This window comes from Scyliorhinus torazame, chromosome 6 (assembly GCF_047496885.1).
Source record: "Scyliorhinus torazame isolate Kashiwa2021f chromosome 6, sScyTor2.1, whole genome shotgun sequence".
Taxonomy (NCBI): Eukaryota; Metazoa; Chordata; class Chondrichthyes; order Carcharhiniformes; family Scyliorhinidae; genus Scyliorhinus; species Scyliorhinus torazame.
This window is the reverse complement of record NC_092712.1, coordinates 42,279,938-42,300,795: the sequence shown is the minus strand read 5'-3', so window position 1 is coordinate 42,300,795 and position 20,858 is coordinate 42,279,938. Positions and strand designations below refer to the sequence as shown.

Below are 20,858 nucleotides of genomic sequence, written 5' to 3'. Positions count from 1 at the left end.
AGGAAAATGATCAATCACTTTTCTTTTGGTTTTAAATTCCTATACATATTACTTGCTTCAAAATTTTTTAAATAGTAATCAAAAATTAGTTTTAATTTGGAGTGAACGGTTCACTGGGCAGCATGGTAGCACAGTGGGTAGCAATGATTTCTTAGGATCCTGGATGAGAACCCAACTATTTGCAATTTGTGAGGAAATGCTACCACACCACAGGAGTGATCACACTGACCAATAATTTTATGTTGAAACAAACTTTAATTTAAACATAGAATTAACCACATTAGCATCAAAGAAATAACATTACAGTTACAAGTAAAAGAGAAAACCTTAACTTCCTCAGCCATGATCAAAATGAATGGTGGAGAAGGGTCGAATGTCCTCCTCCTTCTATTTTCTATGTTAAACCTGCCACTCTATGAATGAAGCGAACCAATATATTTCAAATACCACCCATGAATAAAGTTAACAACCAGATTTTTCTCCATGCAGAATCTTTGGAGATAAAACCTTTCAGGACCAAACAGACCTCTGTTCAGATGAGAGTTCTAGGGCCAACTGATTTTGCAGACATACCTGCCTCCTCTGATTACCGGGCAGCACGGTAGCACTGTTGCTTCACAACTCCAGGGTCCCAGGTTCGATTCCCGGCTTGGGTCACTGTCTGAGTAGAGTCTGCACGTTCTCCCTGTGTCTGCGTGGGTTACCTCCAGGTGCCGGATTTCCTCCCACAAGTCCCGAAAGATATGCTGTTAGGTAATTTGGACATTCTGAATTCTCCCTTTGTGTACCTGAACAGGTGCCGGAATGTGGCGACTAGGGGCTTTTCACAGTAACCTCATCTCAAGCCTACTTGTGACAAAGATTATTATTAACTGCATTATCTGTACCTAAAGCACAAGGCATTCTTTTGTCTCCTTTTTTTAATTTGGAGTACCCAATTATTTTTTTCCAATTAAGGGGCAATTTTGAGCATGGCCAATCCACCTACCCTGCACATTTTTGGGATGTGGGGGCGAGAACCATGCAAACAGGGAGAATGTGCAAACTCCACACGAACAGTGACCCAGGGCTGGGATGGAACCCGGGTCCTCAGCGCCATGAGGCAGCAGCGCCTTTTGTCTCTTACGATGTCCTTTGACTTGTTTAGCCAGGACCAAACACAATACTCCTCATGAATTATGTACACCCCAGGATCCTTCAAACCTAAACAATATTCCATTAGCTAGTTATCTGTAAACAAGTAAATTGTTCTCAAGATCTATTAGCAGACCACTTCACCTGCAAATCAATGATTACCTCACTTTAACGACACCTTAATCACAGTTCTAGCAGTCATACTATCTATATGCATCTTAATCCAGGTTTTAATAACATTACTGTAAAAAAATAAAAAATATGAACATTTTCATCAAATTCAAATGCCACATTTTTTGAAATATATTTTTATTCAAGGCTTTTCAACAGAAATATAAATATAGAGAATATCAAAAGAGTATTGGAAGAACATCACATCAACCCAACAAACAACCACAACCCTCCAGGCCCCCCAGACACGCCCTGCCTTCCCCATTTTAACCCCCCTACCCCCCCCCCCCCCCGCTGACCCCTCAATCCTCCTTGAAGAAATCAATAAACGGTTTCCATCTCCGAGTGAGCCCCTCTACTGACCCCCGCAGAGCGAACTTGACCTTCTCCAACCTCCGGAATTCTGCCAGGTCGCTCACCCACACCCCTGCCTCAAATGTCAGAAATTTACTGCTCGCCAGGTCTTCAATCTAGCTGTCTCTCAAATAGCATTATGGTACTAGCAAATTATTGAAAAAGCATTCGCTGCTCAATTGTTGCTAATGCAGGGAAGATGAAGAATTCAATGCATAACAGTAATCCCATCTGTCAGGGGTGAATGTATGTGACTGACTTACATTCAGCGTGTGTGTATGTACCTTTTTTAAAGAATAGACCAGGCTAAACTGTTCCTGCTTTCCCCCATATCATAGAATCCCTACAGTGCAGAAGGAGGCCATTCAGCCCAGCGAGTCTGCACCCGACCCTCTGAAAGAGCATCCTATCTATGCCCACCTTATCCCTGAACCCAGTAACCCCACCTAACCTTTTCAACATTGAGGCACAATTTATCATGGCCAATCCACCTAACCTGGACATCTTTGGACTGTGGGAGGAAACTGGAGCACCCGGAGGAAACCCACGCAGACACGGGGAGAACGTACAAACACGGGGCAGCACGGTAGCATTGTGGATAGCACAATTGCTTCACAGCTCCAGGGCCCCAGGTTCGATTCCGGATTGGGTCACTGTCTGTGCGGAGGCTGCACATCCTTCCCGTGTGTGCGTGGGTTTCCTCCGGGTGCTCCGGTTTCCTCCCACAGTCCAAAGATGTGCAGGTTAGGTGGATTGGCCATGATAAATTGCCCTTAGTGTCCAAAATTGCACTTAGTGTTGGGTGGGGTTACTGGGTTATGGGGATAGGGTGGAGGTGTTGACCTTGGGTGGGGTGCTCTTTCCAGGAGCTGGTGCAGACTCGATGGGCCGAGTGGCCTCCTTCTGCACTGTAAATTCTATGAAACACCCCGCAGACAGTCACCCAAGGCTGGAATTGAACCCGGGCCCTAGAGCTGTGAGACAGCAGTGCTAACCATTATGCCACAGTGTTGCCCGGGATCCTAAAGGGATCCTTTGATGCCCTTAGCCCCAAGTGCTTAATGTAACTCCTTGAAATCATACAATGTTTTGGCCTCAACTATTTCTTGTGGTATACGAATTCCACAGACTCAACACTCTGGGTGAATAGATTTCTCCTCATCTCAGTCCTAAACGGTTTAATCCGTATCCTTGAACTGTAACCCCTGGTATGGACTCCCCCACCATACGGAACACCCTTTCTGCATCTGTCTGGTCCTGTTAGGATTTTATAGGTTTCTATGAGAACCCCCTCATTCTTCTGAACTTCAGCGAATACAATCCTAACCGACTCAATCTCTCCTTTTACGTTAGTTCCACAATCCCAGGAATCAGTCTGGTAAACCTTCATTACACTCCCTCTAGATCAAGAACATCCTTCCTCGGATAAGGACACCAAAACTGCACACAATATTCCAGGTGTGACCTCTCCAAGGCCCTGTATAATTGCAGCAGGACATCCCTGCTCCTGTACTCCAGTGCCCTCACTATGAAGGCCAACATGCCATTTGGCATCTTCACCATCTGCTGCACATGCATACTCTTTCAGCGCCTGGCTTACAAGGACACCCAGGCCTCGCTGCACAGTCCCCTCTCTTAATTTATAGCCATTTAGATAATCTTCCTGTTTTTGCTACCAAAGTGGATAATCTCACATTTATCCACATTATACTGCATCTGCTATGCATTTGCCCATTCACACAGTCTGTCCAAATCAGGCTGAAGGATCACTGTATGCTCCGCACAGCTTATCCTCACCACTCGCCCTCACACCCAGCTTTGTGCCATCTGCAAATTTTGAGATATTACATTTAGTTCCTTCACTTAAATTATTAATATATATTGTGAATAGCTGGGGTCCCAGCACCAATCCCTGTGGTACCACACCTGCTATTTGGAAAACAACCTCTTTGTTTCCTGGCTGCCGATCTCAATACACTACCTCCAATCCCATGTGCTTTAATTTTGCACGCTAATCTCTTTTGTGGGATTTTGTGTGACTGACTTACAGTGAATATGTGTGTGTGCCTTTTTGTTTTTAAATAGACCAGACTAGTGCAGCTGCGTCTGAGGATTTGAATTCTGTTGGTGCTGTGCCTCGTGCTGCTTCACCAACGGAGCAAGACCTGGATCAGGCTTGTTCCTCAATCTCTGACTTGACTGCCCCAACGCTTCCCACCTCCTCTGAAACGCTACCGGACGCTCACGTGGATATTGACTACGTTGAGTCTTTGCCAAAAGATCTTGAAGAGTGCCCGTCTCAAGGTACAATCAGCCTCCGTGATTCCTCGGTGATTGAAGACGAAGGCAAAGGTTGAAGAGGCCACGAGGATAGTGGGCAGCAGCGAGTGAGACGTGTCTTGCGGCTGAAAGTCTTACCTGAGTTTACTTTTAATCTAATTACGATGATAAATTGTGTATTGAAATACAAACAGTTGTATGTTGAGGCTATTTTTGTTGCTCCTTGTCTAAAGGCAACATTACGCTGTTTTGTAGCTTCTGTCACATGCCCATTATTGACTATTCCATTGTATGGTACAAGCAATAAGGAGGTATTTAAGTGCTAGTTATATCACATTCAAATCAGCTGGCCGCTAAGCTAAGATTCTGGTGATGGTGCTCGTGTTTCCTAAAAATATAATTATCCTGTATAGCAATTCTTGAAAAGTAAAGAATAAGTATAACCTGACCTTCGTGGAGAAGAGGGTGGTGGGAAGATCCATATTGCTGCCTTTGGGAAACATATATCATTGTGACTAGATTCCAACTGCATCATACTTTAAGCACCTTCTTTGGGTGCATTTCTCTCAGTGTACAACACTACTGTGCCAGTAAGAGATTAGTACTGTCATATTCCTGAGTAGGATGGAGCTCAAGGCGACAGCCACCATTTCCAAGGACTTTGGGAGCTTTGTAATCAAATTATATATCTTCACCCAAACCCTCTGCTTGTATTGAGGCAATCGCTTTTATTCCCCCACATATAAAGTAACCGTGAATGCTTTCACTTCACTATTATGTTGCCCAAATTGAAATATTCTCAATGATTCTTATCGGCACTTATCTGTTCTTGTCATTGATGCTCATGTCCCATTAACGGATATAAAATAAGTTACTGTTTAACAGAAATTTATTTGATGTCACTATTGGACTGGAATCGCACAGTGAGGTGATGGGAAAACCATTGTACATGCATCATGCAGGCAAGAGATTTGAAACTTGCAAAATTTAGTGTTGCTTTAGTTGCTAACTTCCATTTGCAGTCTGGGGGGGCTCAGTGATTTTTCTTAATTAATCAGTAGCTCGGTCTTGCAAACTTTCCCCTTATCCATCAAAAAGTGCAGCTCCAGGTTTTTTGCAGGCCATTAGGGCCCTTTAACTCGAGCAATTTGGAGGGGAAGAAAAACTCAAACATTCTGTGCAGAAAATCTAAATCTGTTGACGCTGGATAATGACACAAGAACCTCCCCAAAGCCTCTGAGCTAATGAAACTTCATGGGTGGAATTTCTCTCTCTTTTGTGCACTGACTTTTGCTGATTGTTGCAGAGTTGCTGGAAAGGAAATCTATAAATGAATAACCTCCACTTATATTTCTGTGTGTGCATCCTACTTCTGCTTTACTCAGTTTTCCGGATAGATTATATCTCATTTCTCACTATTACTCCGATGTTGTCAAATGGCTAGCCACTTGCTGCTTTGAAGGCGACAAAGAAAATGGAAAGCAATTGATTCTGTACAGATTTTCCCCTACTTCTGGCTAAAAGAACTCAGATCTATGCAGCAATAGTTACCTCCTGTCCTGGTAATGCTTCCTTGTATTTTCCTTCCCACTTTCCGAAGGTGGTGATTTTTACTGGGGTAAGGTTCCTCGTGGGGCTGGTCAGCCTTCATGCTGGTGTCAGGAGGCTACCTTGTCAGGTATGGGAAGTCATGTCCAGCGCTGTGTGCACCTGATGTCCCCTCGCATGTAGTTTCCAACACCATGCATCAAATCAAGAGCAGGAATTTCTTTCACACATTGCCATCAGGTCCCTCATTCTACTGCCTTCAGGTCCGCAAAGCCAAAGACTGAAAAGCCGACTGCCTCTTTGTTAGCCAGTCCAAGTGAGCCAGTGTGCTCATTTGCAGGCAATGATTGATGACTATCAATTATTTAACTAGCATATAAAGATAAATAATATATGTAGTTGACAATTTTGTTTTTTGCAGAGTTATGATTGTACACAGATCTGCCTTGTGTCGCAGTTTCACTACATGAAACGTTCAGTTATAACCCAGCTTCCCAGGAGCATAGCATTGCACTAAGGCAACAGCTTATACTGTAAATTTGTACGATGCCCGGTACTCGTGCCAGTTAATTAAGGGTTTGGAGTTTTTTTTATTGCTTTTACTAGTTGATGCACAAGGTAATGAATGATTGAAAATGTAAGAATGGAGATGTTTCGTGTAGGGGTAATATTTGCTGGTTGTGGCTTTGGGGATGCTGTTGTGGCTAATGCTTTAAATCAGGTTAAGACGCTAAATCTTATGACCGTACAATTTTCAGTTTGATTTTTTTTTCCTTCCTAATCTCTCTTTATGTCATTGGAACTTGTTTGGTCTACTTGGTTGTAAAGCTACAGACACTGATTAAACGATAGCCCTGAAATAGGGTAAGGGAAGATTTTTAATAGAAGTCATGTTTACACGTTGGAGGAGGAATAGCTTCAATACTGTTGTACATTGAAGCGCATCGTGGACAAGCTACATAGCTTCTGTCAGAACAGATGTGCTCTCAAAATGTATTCTTGCAGCAGAGCTTGAAGGGTTTTACTTTCCACCTTCTAAAGATGCTGAGACAGCTTGTACTTATTTCCTAGAGTTTGTATTTAGTCCTTTGTATCAAAATTCTTCCTCGCCAATTTTTATCATTTAACCACGTTTGCATAGGTTACATTGTGTTTAGTTGTGTCTCACTTTCTTTTTGAGCACACGTCTAAATGCGCTTACTGGCTTTTCGCGTGGGCTTGGTGAAAGGCAATTGACAAGGTGCGCAATTATGCTGCTTAATTTTAACAAGGAAAACTTGCCAATGCTGGAAATGCAGAAGGTGCTCGATCGTCATGGTTACACCCAAAATGTATTGACCATCGTCCTCCGATGTTCTGTGCCTGTTTTCTAACATTTTGAAGGTATTAACAGATGTTACTTTTATATCCAATTTTAAAAAATTTTAACGAGCCACAAAATGCACATTTCCTAAACTAGTTGCTCTTCAGTCGTGCATTTCCCAATTATCTGGTTCTTAAACGAAAAGTGAGTTTTAGTCGTCACATTGCATGCAACAGTGAACTGTGACTTTAAATTTGCTCATTGTTTAATGTTGCGGAGAATTTTGTCAGGCTGTAATCAATGACGTACTGAGTTACCGCTTTCCACCTTTCAACGGAAAAATTGAGAATATGGCTGTTTGGCTCTCCTAATAAATAGTGCCACTGACTGACACCCACCCAGCTGTGTAAAACTCTTTAAATGGTGTGGAAAATTTCAGGACTGGATTTGGTATCTTATAGAATTGGGATCTCGTCCAATTTCCACATCTCAGTATTTTCATACTTAATGTTGAGGAAGGGAATTTGTATTTTGTCAAAACAATTATGTGGGGGTATGTGGGAAAATGGGCCAGTGAATGGTATATGTAAAGTTTTTTCTGAAGACATTAAAAGTGTTTAATTTGGATGCCTCACTTTTAATCATTCTTGTTTTGGTTCAGGCTGGAGTTCACGGTGACACACAGAGGTTGCCCCAAGAGTCTAATCTTTCCGGCCATGGGTGGCACAGTGGTTAGCACTGCTGCATCCTGGTTCGAATCTGACCTCGGGTGACTGTGTGCAGTTTGCACGTTCTCCCTGTGTCTGCGTGGGTTTCCTCTGGGGGCTCTGGTTTCCTCCCACAGTCCAAAGAAGTACAGGTTAGTTGGATTGACCATGCTAAATTGCCCCTTGGTGTCAAAAGGTTAGGTGGGGTTGTGGCAATAGGGCAATGGTGCAGGCCTGGGTGGGGGGCTTTTTTGGAGGGTCAGTGCAGACTTGATGGGCTGAATGGCCTCCTACCCTGTAGGGATTCTGAGATAGTCAGATGGCTAAATTGACACTCGTTTGCCCGGCTCCACTACAACTTGATGGAAAGCAGATGATCACCAAACCTGACAATAATGAAGAACATAACTAATATCTGTGCCCGTGGATAAACAGTGAATTCTTGAGCAATTGCGTCTTTAACAGAAGTAAATTTGAAGTTGTGGACAGTACCTGACCATGGGTTTTGGATTTTTCCAGTGAACAGCAGACATCTACATGGTAGCTTCTTTTGCTATGAATTTCTGCAGTTCTAAATGAATAGAACATTGGGCAAGGAATAAAATCTATCAGTAAGATAAAACATGCTCAAAAGTTTTGTGAAAAGGAAATTGGTAATTAAAATGTAACACTACCTGATCTACATGTAACGCCTTCAGTTTGGAGCAGTGCTGGTCACTGGACTGTGCAATAATTGTGTAAATTAGATCCTGTAAACCAGAGGTTCCTAACCTTTTTATTTATGCGGACCATAGATCGTCATCAAAAGCTTTTGTGGATCATTATGTCCACAAGCCGTTTTAAATATTTTTTTGCATCGCCTACAGCTGACCTATTTATCAACAGGTATTAAAAACTCAGCTATTACTAATAGTTTATGATGCCCACTCAAATATATTGCAGATTATATTACATAAGGATATTTGTGAAACAAATTACATTGCGATAATGATACATACGAGGTACACTTAATTGTATTGTATTTTTGTGGACCACCTGTAATACTCTCATGGAAACCACTGCTGTAAACTATGCTGTAGGTTGCATTTGTAAGTTTTTCAAAAGCTGATTCATCAATCTTCCATCATGAGCACCGGAACTCCCTAACAACACTGTAGGTAGAGCAATGCCACAAGGACCACGACAGTTCAAAGATGTGGGCCACTGCAACTGTGAAAGGGGATAATGGAGGGACAATAAACGCTGACCCAGCCAGCAAGCCTTAAATCCCATGGTAGAATTTTAAAAAGTTCCGCACATCATTGGATGTGGTGACAAGGATGCAAAGTTGGGAGATGGGGGGTGTCTCGGCTGCGTACCTAATGGTTGCAGCATGAACAATGGTAGAGATAAAGGTGGTTTGTGACCTGAAGATAGATCAATGCTATGGCAATTCAATCAACTGTTATACTGAAGCAAACTTGAAATGAATTCACCACCAAAGTTTTAAATGGGTAATAAACTAATTACCCTTAGGTTACAAGATGGTCAATGAGACCAACTGACAAATGAAAGGAGTTATATTGAATTTGAACCGAGAGATACAATGGTCATGGGAGGGCAGAAAGAGGCAAGGAGTAGTGGAAACTCAACATCAAGCTGCTCAATCTGAGCAGTTTTTGCTGATAAGTACCTATAACTGTAAGGTAGCTATCCCATTCCTTGGCACAGCTTTCTTTCTGTTAACTTATTTGTAAAGCATCTTTAACCTAATAAGTCCCAAGCAGCTACAGGGCATTAGAAAACAAAAGATAACATTTGCGCAGCATAGGTCAAAGAGTCATGAAGGAGGGAAGCAAGGTGGACCAGAGAATATGGGAGCATATTGCAGAGTGTAGGACCTTGGCAACTGAACGGTCACCTGTGGTGGAGCATTTAAAGGTTGAGAGGCGCACACGACCAGAGTTGGAGGAGTGCAGATATGTGGGAGGGTTGTGGCTGCAGGAGATAACAGACATGGAAGGATTTGAAAACGAAGATGAGAATTTGAAAATTAAACGGTTTGCAAGACGGGAGGTAACGAGGACAGGGGTGATCGGAGAATGGGACTTGGCGTAAGTTAAGACACTGGCAGTTTTGGATGACCTTGGGTTTATGGTGGTAATCCAGCTTTGGGTCGGTATTGGAATAATCATGATTACAGGTAAAGCAAAGTGAGAAATGAGGATTCTGACAGTGGATGAGTTGATGCAGGTGATGTTGTGGAGATGAAAATAGATGGCCTGAGTGATGGCACAAATGAGGTTGGAAGCTCATCTTGGGTCAAATGTGACCCCAAGGCTGCAAATTGACTGGCTTCATCTCCGATTTAGTTCCTCAGATATTGAGGAATAAGTGCAAAGGAGAGTATTGGTGATGTTGCAGGATAGATCTCTCAAAATGCTAAATGGGTTTTTGCTTATGCGCAACACTTTACAACCGGGGTACTAAAGGTGGTACCAATGGAAATAAAGGATGCGTTGGTTGTCATCGTCCTTTGGAACAGCTGTGGTAGATTGGTGGGTAGCAAATGTAGCCCCACTATTTTTAAAATTGGGGTGGAGAGAAAACAAGGCATTACAGACCGGTTAGCCTAACAGTAGTAGGGAAAATGCTGGAGTCTATTATGAAGGATGTGATAACAGGACACTTAGAAAATATCAACAAGATAAGAAAAAGTCTTAACATTTATTTGTGAGAGGAAAAACATGTTTGACAAATCCATTGGAATTTTTGAGGGCATAACCGATTGGATAGCTACGGGTGAACCAGTGGGTGTGGTGTATTTGGATTTTCAGAAAGCTTTATTGAAAGTCCCACAGAAGAGTGCAAAATTGGGGGCCTCACGGCGCCGAGGTCCCAGGTTCAATCCCGGCCCCAGTTCACTGTGTGGAGTTTGCACATTCTCCCCATGTCTGTAGGTTTCAACCCCATAACCCAAAGATGTGCAAGTTAGGGTGATCGGCCATGCTAAATTCCCCCTTAATTGGAAAGAAATAATTGGGGTACTCTAAACTTATTTTTAAACATGCACTTTGGTAGGAAAAACAGAATGGCAGATTATTATTGGAACATTGGAAAATGTTCACATACAATGGGACTTGGGTGTCCTAGTGCACCAGCCAGTGAAAGCAAGCATGCAGGTACAGCAAGCAGTTAGGTCGCTCCCTGCCCCACCATCTCCACATGCGTTGCAGGCACCGCACCAGCTCCAAACAACTGATTCCCTCTTTTTCGACCACTTCTGGCCTTCAGCTCCATACACCAGAGGGCAAATCTTTTGGTGGATACCCTTTTAACAGCATTGACGGCTTTAAGGCTATGGACAGGGGTTCTATCGGCAGGGCAAATAGGAGTGGGGGCAAAAGGCACCCTTGACGGGTTCCTCGGGATAGAGGACATTACCCAGAGTATAGAGAGTTAATGTGCACACTTGCGGAAGGTGAGGTATGGAGGAGGTGAATCCAAGAAATACATTTTGAACCAAATCCAAATTTATCCCAAAGTGTAAACAAATAATTCTACTCCACCCGGTCAAACGCCCTCTCCGCATCCAGAGAGTTACAACCTCTGGGGTGGCTGTTGGGGAAAGAATAATGTCAGGAAGGCGACGTACGTTGGAGAATAATTGGTGCCCCTTCACAAAGCCAGTTTTGGTCATCAAATATTATACCAGAAATGCACGGCTCTAAATGACATGCCAACACATTAGCCAACAGCTTTTTGTCCACGTTTAACGGAGAGATAGGCCGGAATGAGCCACATTCTGCAGGGCCTATCTTTTGAGTATAAGCGAGATGGAAGCTTGAGTCAATGTTGGGGGTAGAGAGCCTTGAGATAATGACTTGTTGAACATATTCAGTAGTGAGTTTTTTTTAACATGTTTATTGAAAATTTTCCATAATAAACAAAACCATATAACACAATTAACCAAAATTACACAACAGAAGAACAAGACTAACAAGCAAAAGCACATATTAACTTTAACCCTAAAATCTAAACTAAACCCCCTAACATCTGACGGTGACTAGCGCCTTAAAAAAGGAAATGAATGGGTGCCATCTTAGGTAAAATCCTTCCACTGACCCTCCAATGGTGTACTGACCTTCTCCAAATGTAAGAAGGAAATGAGGTTACTTAACCAAACTGAGGTATGAGCAGAACAGAACACACCTCCGGGTTATCAATGAGGACATCCACTTTCACCCCCGCCTGAAGCACTGGCAAGTCTGATACCCCAAAGAGGGCCACTGACAGACATGGATCCAAATCAACATTGAGTATCTCTGACATGCGCTGAAGAAAGAGGCCCAGGGGCTTGCAAACCTGGGCCAAGACCAGGACATATGAGTGTGGTTAGCCGGCCCAGAGAGCAGCGCTCACCCACAGGTCCTCCACCCCAGAGAAAAATCCTCGCTTTAGTCAAATGCGTCCTGGACACCACTTTGCATTGAATCAAACTTTCCCAAGCACATGAAGACATGTGATTGACCCTGTGAAGGGCCTCACTCCACACCTCAACATCTGGAATGGGACCCAATTCACCCTCCCATTTCATCCTCACCTCACAATGGGCGGGCTTCAAATCGCAATAAGATCACGTTAGATCTTGCAAGATGTGGCGAGCTGGGTAGATCTTGGGAGTGGGGTCTCTCGGCATTTTCTGGCCATGTTGTGCCACGGTGCGCTGCATTTTGGACACAGCGTGGCTGGTAGACCACGTCCAATATCTTCTGAATATTGGCTGCCCGATATTAAAACAAGAAATTGGGTAGGGGCAAGCCCCCCGACTATCTCTCTCTTTGGAGCAAAGTCCCACGGATCCTTGGGGTCTTGCCTGCTAAAATAAAGAGGACATTAATTTACTGATTTTGACAAAAAAGGATTTGTGGAGGAAAATGGGGAGACATTGAAAAATAAATAAAAATGTCAGGAGTACGTTCATTTTAATGGACTGAACCCTGCTCACCAAGGACAGGAGGAGGTTATCCCACCTCTGTACGTCTGACTTGACACCATCAACCGGATTAGTGTAATTTAATTTATGAAGCGAGACCGAATTGTGGACTACAATTACCCCCAGATAATGAAAGTTAGTCTTGTCAAGGCAAAATGGTAGCATCCCCAGCTGGGCTCTCCTCCTCGGGGATTGACCAGGAAACATTCACTCTTGTCCAAGTTCAACTTGTACCCAGAGAAGGAGCCAAAACTCCTAAGCAACTTCATTATCTCGATAATTAAATTCAGCTCTTGGGGCTAAAGGGAACACGGGATATGGGGGAAAGGCGAGATCAGGGTATTGAACTCAATAATCAGCCCTGATCGTAATGGATGATGGATAGAACCCTACTTTGGAACCCATTTTCGAGACAGATCGCAGTGCTGTACTTAGGGAGTGTTGCAAGTGCAGTACTCCGTAAGTACAGCACTGCGATCTGTCTCGAAAATGGGTTCCAAAGTATCTGGAGTGTGGATTAAACCTATGACATTACAACTCTTGGTTTGACAGTTTTCAGATGGGTGAAAATGCAATGGAAGGGCAAAGGTTGAATTGAACATAAGTTGATTTTCCCCAGGTACACAGTATTACAAAATTATGAACTCAACTACAAATAACAGGTTTATGATTTTGTTACAAGCAACACAGGGGAATGCTACCCCCAGTGTTAGTGCAGCGTTCACTGGTGACCAAAAGGATAAAGTTGGTGATTCCTCAGCACCGACATCCTTTACCACAAAGGCACTTTTACAGCATTTCTCTGTCTTAGCACTTTGTAAAAAAAAAAGTATTGTAAAGTGTTCATATTAGATTTTTGGGTGGTTTTCTCATTGTTGCAATTGAAACAACTTGCATTTCCATCACACTTTTAGGACAGAAAAACTGCCTAGGACAAAAGAATTTGACATTGCGCCACATTAGAGATGAGGTTCTCCAACCTTTTTGATTGAAACCCCCCTTTTCAAATGGATTAGCGATCGCGGTGCCTCTACCTAAATTATAATATTATGTAATAACCAGAATATGAAAGTGCTACATTTCTAGTGTAAAGTTGTTTACATATAGATATCCGTGAGATGGGTGTACCTGCTTCTTACTGAAGAGTCTGCCTATCCTTAGTGTCATGTTTTACAATAATATTTGTAAATAACTTTCCACTGACAGACGGGACCTGTACTTTGTCTTCATTGCTGTCATAGCAAAAGATTATACTTCACAAATGTATGTTGTTGGGTAAGGTAGCAACAATTTTGTTACAGGCCAGAGAGAGAGGCAAACTGAACTTCTTTCTCCCCTCACTGTCTGCCTGTCTGTTTGAAAACTAGGCTGCAGTGTGTTTCCCCAAAGCCGCAGTTTGTGTGGTCCAATTTTACAAGTAACTCTTTTCATGATATGCAAACATGCAACCAATGAACACTCAGAATAGGACACAACCAATGGGCAGTCAGGATACTCAGAGGTGGCATCACCACAAGGGCATGACATAAACACTATAAAAGGGATGAGGCACTCACACCCTGCCTCTTTCCACAGACAGACATCTAGAGAATTAGACAGGGTTGATCAGCAGTATCACAGCCCAGCATGTGGCTTAGAGCAAGCTGGTACAGTTAGACTGAGTTACTACAGTTAGATTAGCAGAGAGTTGAACTCATTTGAGAACTGTGTTAATAGTTCAATAAACACGTTGAACTCATTTCAGAGTCTGGAGCATCCTTTAGTTAAGACTGCATCAAGTAGCAGCCTGTGTTATCCGAAGCAGCATAACACAACAACTGTCAGGAAATTCTCTTCCTGATTAACTCAGAAGATCAATTTATTCACACTTTCAAACCATGGGAGAATGTTCACAGCCTTGCACATGCATACACACATGTACAAGAAGAGGGACAGAAAAAAGAGAGTTTTACAGATATGGGTAATGTAAGGTCCCTTCCTGTTCATTTCCTTTGTTCCCATTTATTTTATTTTATTATTTTCATCCATGGACCCAAAATTGGGATGTGCCTTTAAGCAGAAGATTCAAAGTGAAACAGCCTGCTTGCCAGGACACTGCGTTCCCAGGTTTTGTATTTGGAGAGGAAAGGCCAGACTCCCCGGCACCGGGTGAATCTTAGGAACTGGTTGTGGTGGGAGCCGGTTCGCTTGGTTAACTGCCAGCCAGTGGGATGGCCAGGGCCAGTGTTCTGCTTGGCAATGGTCAGTGATTGGTTCCTGCCTGTTGTTTTCTGAGAGAACTTAACAGAAGTGTTTAGACCTTGGAAGTGAAAGGAACTCTCTTTCTTCTGCTTGTTGAAGTGAAACTATTGTTCTGAAAGCCATTTGTGCTCACAACCTTACCAGAGAAAACCACCGCAAGCCTAGAAGGAAGAAGTACCAAAACAAAAGCCTGAACTTCAGAAAGACATTGACTGGATATTATCCAAGTGCATCAAAGATCATTATCCTTTTGATTTTCATTTATTTTTAATTTCCCTGTCCCCTCTCTGTTGTTTGTCTGTGTGTGTGTGTAGAATGGGTGAATTAGACATAGACATAGAATTTACAGTGCAGAAGGAGGCCATTCGGCCCATCGAGTCTGCACCAGCTCTTGGAAAGAGCACCCTACCGAAGGTCCAAACCTCCACCCTATCCCCATAACCCAGTAACCCCACCTAATCCCCATAACCCAGTAACCCCACCCTGCGGGCAATTTTGGACACTATGGGCAATTTAGCATGGCCAATCCACCTAACTCGCACATCTTTGGACTGTGGGAGGAAACCGGAGAGCCCGGAGGAAACCCACGCACACACGGGGAGAACGTGCAAACTCCGCACAGACAGTGCCCCAAGCCGGAATCGAACCTGGGACCCTGGAGCTGTGAAGCAATTGTGCTAACCACCATGCTACCGTGCTGCCCCAAGGAAGGGGGAGGTTTAGAATGGGGTAGTAGATAGTCAGTACATTTTCTGACTGTAATTATAATATTGTACATAATGAAAGGTTACTCGTGTTAAAGTTACAAACCTGGTGACTGTAGTTTATTGGCTCAACCAAGGAGCTCGGGTATTTTAAATAAAATCTTATTTCACCTGAGTTGTGACTCCGGGTCAAATGGGTCTAGAATTGACCGTGCAATAGCCCCAGTCTCTTGTGACAGTAACAATAGTAAAAGAACCACAGAAATTAATATTAGTATGTGTGATTCCCAGAGTCCAGAAAGTCAAAATCCAGAGGGGGAATTCCTTCATGGAGAGGTTCCAATTCCCCTAGTTATTTGGCAGAGGAAAGCAGCACCAAATTCCTTAAAAGTGGTGCAACTCGTTGAGATAGGTATTCAGAGACGTGTTCCGCTTGGTAGGCAGTGGCCGGTGGAGTTCGGACGAACAGGCTTTGAGGAGCTGAGATTTGTTGTTGGCTGCTTGGTCAGTTCGGAGCCTTGCTGTTGTTCTTCTCAGGTTGGAGGTAAATCAGTAGACTGGCCTCCATTTCAGTTCCCAACTGTATGGAAATTTCAAAATGGCCACTCGAGCCATATGACCTTCCACCATAATGAGTTCATAAAGGGATGTTTACCTGGTGCCTGAACCTAGCTTTTGATTTATGTCTTAGAATGTCCTAGTCAGTCTCTCAAAGAGTCACCATTTATATTGATGACCTGGGTTTGGATAGCCATTGTGTTGATAGACCCGATAACTCCACCATAAAGGTAAGCTTATAAAGATGCAAATAAAGTCCATTTCCCTCCATGTTCCTTCTTGAAATGTATCTTGACAGTCCCAAGTGTGAGGTGGGGCTGTTAGCGCCTCTGCAGGAATAACGAGTTTCAATATCTGCGAGTCCCCTGGTTTTATGATTATAACGTGTTCTTAGGATAGGGTGCGAGATTACACAAGGATGAGGGTGGAACTCTTTTGTCTTCGTAACTGCTGTTGGATATTTCCAGAAGAGGTGGCCAATCTTATGAGTCACGTGACCTGTAGCAGTGACAGAATCAGAGAATTGTCACAGTGTAGAATGAGGCCTTCAGCCCATCGTGTTTGCACCAGGTATCCAGCATCATGGCTTGATGTCATTCCCCTGCCTTTTCCCTGTACCCCTGCACATTGTTTCCATTCAAGTAATTATCTAATGTCCTCTTGAATGCCTCTGTTTTAAGCTGCCCCCACCACACTTCCAGGCCGTACATTGCAGACCCGAACCACTCCCTGTGTGAAATTCTTTTTTCTCACATTGTATTTGCTTCATTTGCAAATCACTTTAATTCAGTAATCTTTTGATCCAGGCTGAAGGCACTGGATGCTGCAAACGCTATGGCCCCTGACAACATTACGGCAATATAAGTGAAGATTCGGGCCCCTAGCCAAGCGGTTCTAGTACAGCTACGAAACGGGCATCTACCCGTCAATGTGGAAAATTTCCAGGTATATCCTGCACACAAGGCGCAGGAAGAATCCAAACCAGCCAATTACCGCACGATCAGTCTACTTTAGATAATCAATAAAGTGCTGGAAGGCGTAATCAGCAGTTCTATCACGTGGCAGATCCTTAGCAATAACTGCCCACTGATGCTCAGTTTGGGTTCCACCAGGATCATTTAGCTCCTGACCTTATTACAGCCTTAGTTCAAACATGGATAAAAGAACTGGACTCCAGAGGTGAGGAGAGAGTGCCTGCCCTTGACATCAAGGCAGCATTTGACCAAGTGAGGCATCAAGGAGCCCTGGCTAAACTTGGAGTCAATGGGAATCTAGGAAGCCCTCCGCTGTTATCACAGATCATAGAATTTACAGTGCAGAAGGAGGCCATTTGGCCAATCGCACCTGCACCTGCCCTCGGAAAGAGCACCCTACTTAAGCCCATGCCTCCACCCTATCCCCGTAACAATTTAGCATAGCCAATCCACCTAACCTGCACACTTTGGACTGTGGGAGGAAACCGGAGCACCCGGAGGAAACCCACGCAGACACGGGGAGAACGTGCAGACTGCACAGACAGTGACGCAAGACGGGAATCGAAACTGGGACCCTGGAGCTGTGAAGCGACAGTGATAACCACTGTGCTACCTTACCGAGTCTCACCTGGCACAAAGGGAGTTGGTTGTGCTGGTTAGAGGTCAATCATCTCAGCTCCAGGACTTCACTGCAGGAGACCCCAGGGTAATGTCCTGGGCCCAACCACCTTCAGTTGCTTCATCAATGACCTTCCTTCCATCATAAGGGCAGAAGTGGAGATGTTTGTGGATGACTGCATATTGTTCAGCACCATTCACAACTCCTCAGATAATGAAACAGTTCATGTTCAAATGCAGAAAAACCTGGACAATATCCAGGCTTGGGCTGACAAGTAGCAAGTAACTTTTGCGCCGCACAAGTGCCAGGCAATGACCATCTCCAATACGAGAGGATCTAACCATCGCCCCTTGACATTCAATGGCATTACCGTCACTGAATCTCCCACAATCAACATCCTGGGGGTTACCACTGGTCAGAAACTGAACTGGACTAGCCATGTAAATACTGTGGCTACCAGAGCAGGTCAGAGGTTAGGAATCCTGTGGTGGGTAACTCACCTCCTGACCCCCCAAAGCCTGTCCACCAGTTACAAGACACAAGTGAGGAGTGTGATGGAATATTCTCCACTTACCTGGTTGAATGCAACTCCAATAACACTAACCAGTTTGCCCCACCGCGGGGTCTACGTGGCAGGGCCACGCTTGGGATAATTTGCACCAAATCCCGCCGGGGGGATTTCCCGCTGTGGGGGTCAGTGCATAACGGGATGGGGGAGGGAAGGTTGGAGACTTGTGCTTCCAGCCCTTTAATCAGATGCAAATAGGTGCAAATCACTGATTTCATCCAAAACGAAAGAGAAAATGCTGGAAAATCTCAGCAGGTTTGGCAGCATCTGTAGGGAGAGACAAGAGCTAACGCATCGAGTCTGATGACTCTTTGTCAAAGCTGTTACAAACTGATTTCATCCTCCTGTCGGCACGAGGAGTGTAGTTCGCTGTCGCAGCTGGCGGGGAACCGGAGCATCGGAACGGGATTGGCGCTGGGCGCCGATCCCATTTTACGGCCGACATTCCATTCTCCGTCAGATTGGGAAGGCCGTTGCCAGCGTCAAGCAATGGAGAATCCACCCCTAAGCATTAAAAAAGACTCTAACGTCACCTGCTATTCAAACTTCCTTTAGATATGTTGAAATGTTGGGAACATGCTCCACATAAACTGCTCCTGAATACTTTCCATAGTCTTGGGAATTTGTGTGGATGACATGAGCCCATCCTCTTTGAGTTTCCCCCACCTTACATCACAGCATGGACAACTCATTCAACATAGATGATTAACATCATTTCTCGGCCTTTTGGCTAAGGTCAAGTGTAGTATCTGTTTTTATCAGTTTAACATAGAAGATTAACTAATTTCAGAATATATTCTTATATTCTATTCTTAATGGATGTGAAGAATATACTGAGGAAGATGATTGTTATGACAGTCCCACTATAAATGAAAATGAAATGAAATGAAAATCGCTTATTGTCACGAGTAGTCTTCAATGAAGTTACTGTGAAAAGCCCCTAGTCGCCACATTCCGGCACCTATTCGGGGAGGCTGGTTCGGGAATTGAACCGTGCTGCTGGCCTGCATTGGTCTGCTTTAACAGCCAGTGATTTAGCCCAGTGTGCTAAATATAAGGGGCCTGATTCTCCGCTGTCGGGATTCTCCGTTGCGCCGGGACTGCACCCATGCCCGGGGATTTCCCTGACAGATCAAAATGATAACCACAAAGTAAAAGAAATGGAAACCCCATTGGCCGGCTCGTGAGATGGAGAATCATTTGAAATTAGTAATTAATTCTTAGAAAATACCCAAAGTCTTTGGTCTTTGGCTGCCCAATAATTACAGTCATCAGGTTTGTAAATTTAAACACAATTAATTGTTACTAATAACAATAACTATAATTAACTAAGCAACAAAATCAACAGGTTAATTACTATCTAATTCCTAATCCTCCCTCTTTGACTCACCTCACCCTCTACACACACAAGACAGACTAACACAGGGGAAAGAGGGGGGTGTAGAAAAATGAAAAGGATAAACGTCTCTGTTTCAGATGAACGTTTCCAGTACACGTTCTTCAGTCTAGGCCTTCAGTTCGAGGTTTTTGCTTTCAGTCTGTAATAGTTTCCACTGTAGATTCGGCAAGGTCTCAAAAACCTCTCTACAGGTTCAGAAAACAGTAGATAGGTAGCATTTCAGGAGAAAGAAAGACAGAGAAAGAAAGAGAGAAAGATAGACAGACAACAGCTCAGAGCTTCTCCTCTCAGTGTCCAGGATCTGACTGTCCCTTCCTGGATTCTCTGAAAACCATCTCACACCAGTAGAATCCAATCACCGCCTGTCACCGGGCAGAATTCAGCCTTTTGCCAATTCATTGGCCATCAGCCAACCAACCGAACCGAATCCCTCCAATCTCCCAGGAGCCAGAAAGTCTGAGTTCTGCTGTTCAAAAGCAAAATCTCCAATATCACAGTGTACTTTTCTGCCACATTTGAGTCCCTCATTTCCTCTGCTTGACCTGAAGGTATCAGTCCATTCAATATCCATGAATCAAAATGATAACCACAAAGTAAAAGAAATGGGAAGTAATGGAATCACCAAGAAGGGGCCTTGCATACCTCCCTCCCTAAAAGGAATGAAAGGTTAAGGCACGGGCGTTTCATTATGATGTATGCAAGACATAAATCACAAACACATATCCACTCATCCATCCTCATTATACAAGTTCCCTTCCCAGTTTAGTAACTATTCAGCCCTTCCCAGTTTAGAAACAAGTCAAGTACATTAGTAACTAGTCAGCCCTTAAGCCCGCGATAATGTATCCGCAATCACACTTTCCCTTCCAGGGATGTGTACAATTTTAACATTTAACTGTTGTAATAATAAAACTCCAATGGAATAATTTTGCATTCCGGGTTTTAAACTTTTCTATAAACACAAACAGATCTGTATAAACAAAGCTCTGTTTATTGTCATCCCGGACGTATATTTCAAAATGCTGAAGGGCTAGTAGTAGCAAGACAAAGGCTTCCTTTTCAATGGTGGAATACTTTCTTTGGCATGGACTTAGTCTTTTTTGGAAAATATCCCACTGGCCTCTCTATACCTGCATCATCATCTTGTAGTAGCACTGCCCCCTCACCGTACCCCCCCCCCCTCCCCTCCCCCCCCCCCCCCCCCCCCCCCACAGGTCGCTAGCATCCATGGTCATTTTAAAAGGTCTGGAAAATTCCAGGGTTGCCAGCACTGGTTCACCCACCAACCTGACCAACCTGGCCCTCAATCTTCCAAAACTCTAC

At 43.8% G+C, this 20,858-nt stretch overlaps 1 protein-coding gene and 1 pseudogene across 2 annotated transcripts in view; both read left to right on the top strand.

Annotated features, from left to right (window-relative positions):
• The window catches only part of LOC140424763 (Golgi reassembly-stacking protein 1-like), a 58,104-nt gene extending 50,687 nt beyond the window's left edge, over positions 1–7,417 (top strand). For both annotated transcript variants that reach the window (XM_072508144.1, XM_072508145.1), the window contains exon 9: positions 3,745–7,417. In XM_072508144.1, coding sequence (XP_072364245.1) covers positions 3,745–4,016 — 272 coding nt within the window. In that variant the 3' untranslated portion in view covers positions 4,017–7,417. The remainder of the gene's footprint in view (positions 1–3,744) is intronic.
• Positions 7,418–18,846: 11,429 nt separating this feature from the next.
• LOC140425961 (U2 spliceosomal RNA) lies at positions 18,847–19,001 on the top strand (annotated as a pseudogene).
• Positions 19,002–20,858: the final 1,857 nt, after the last annotated feature.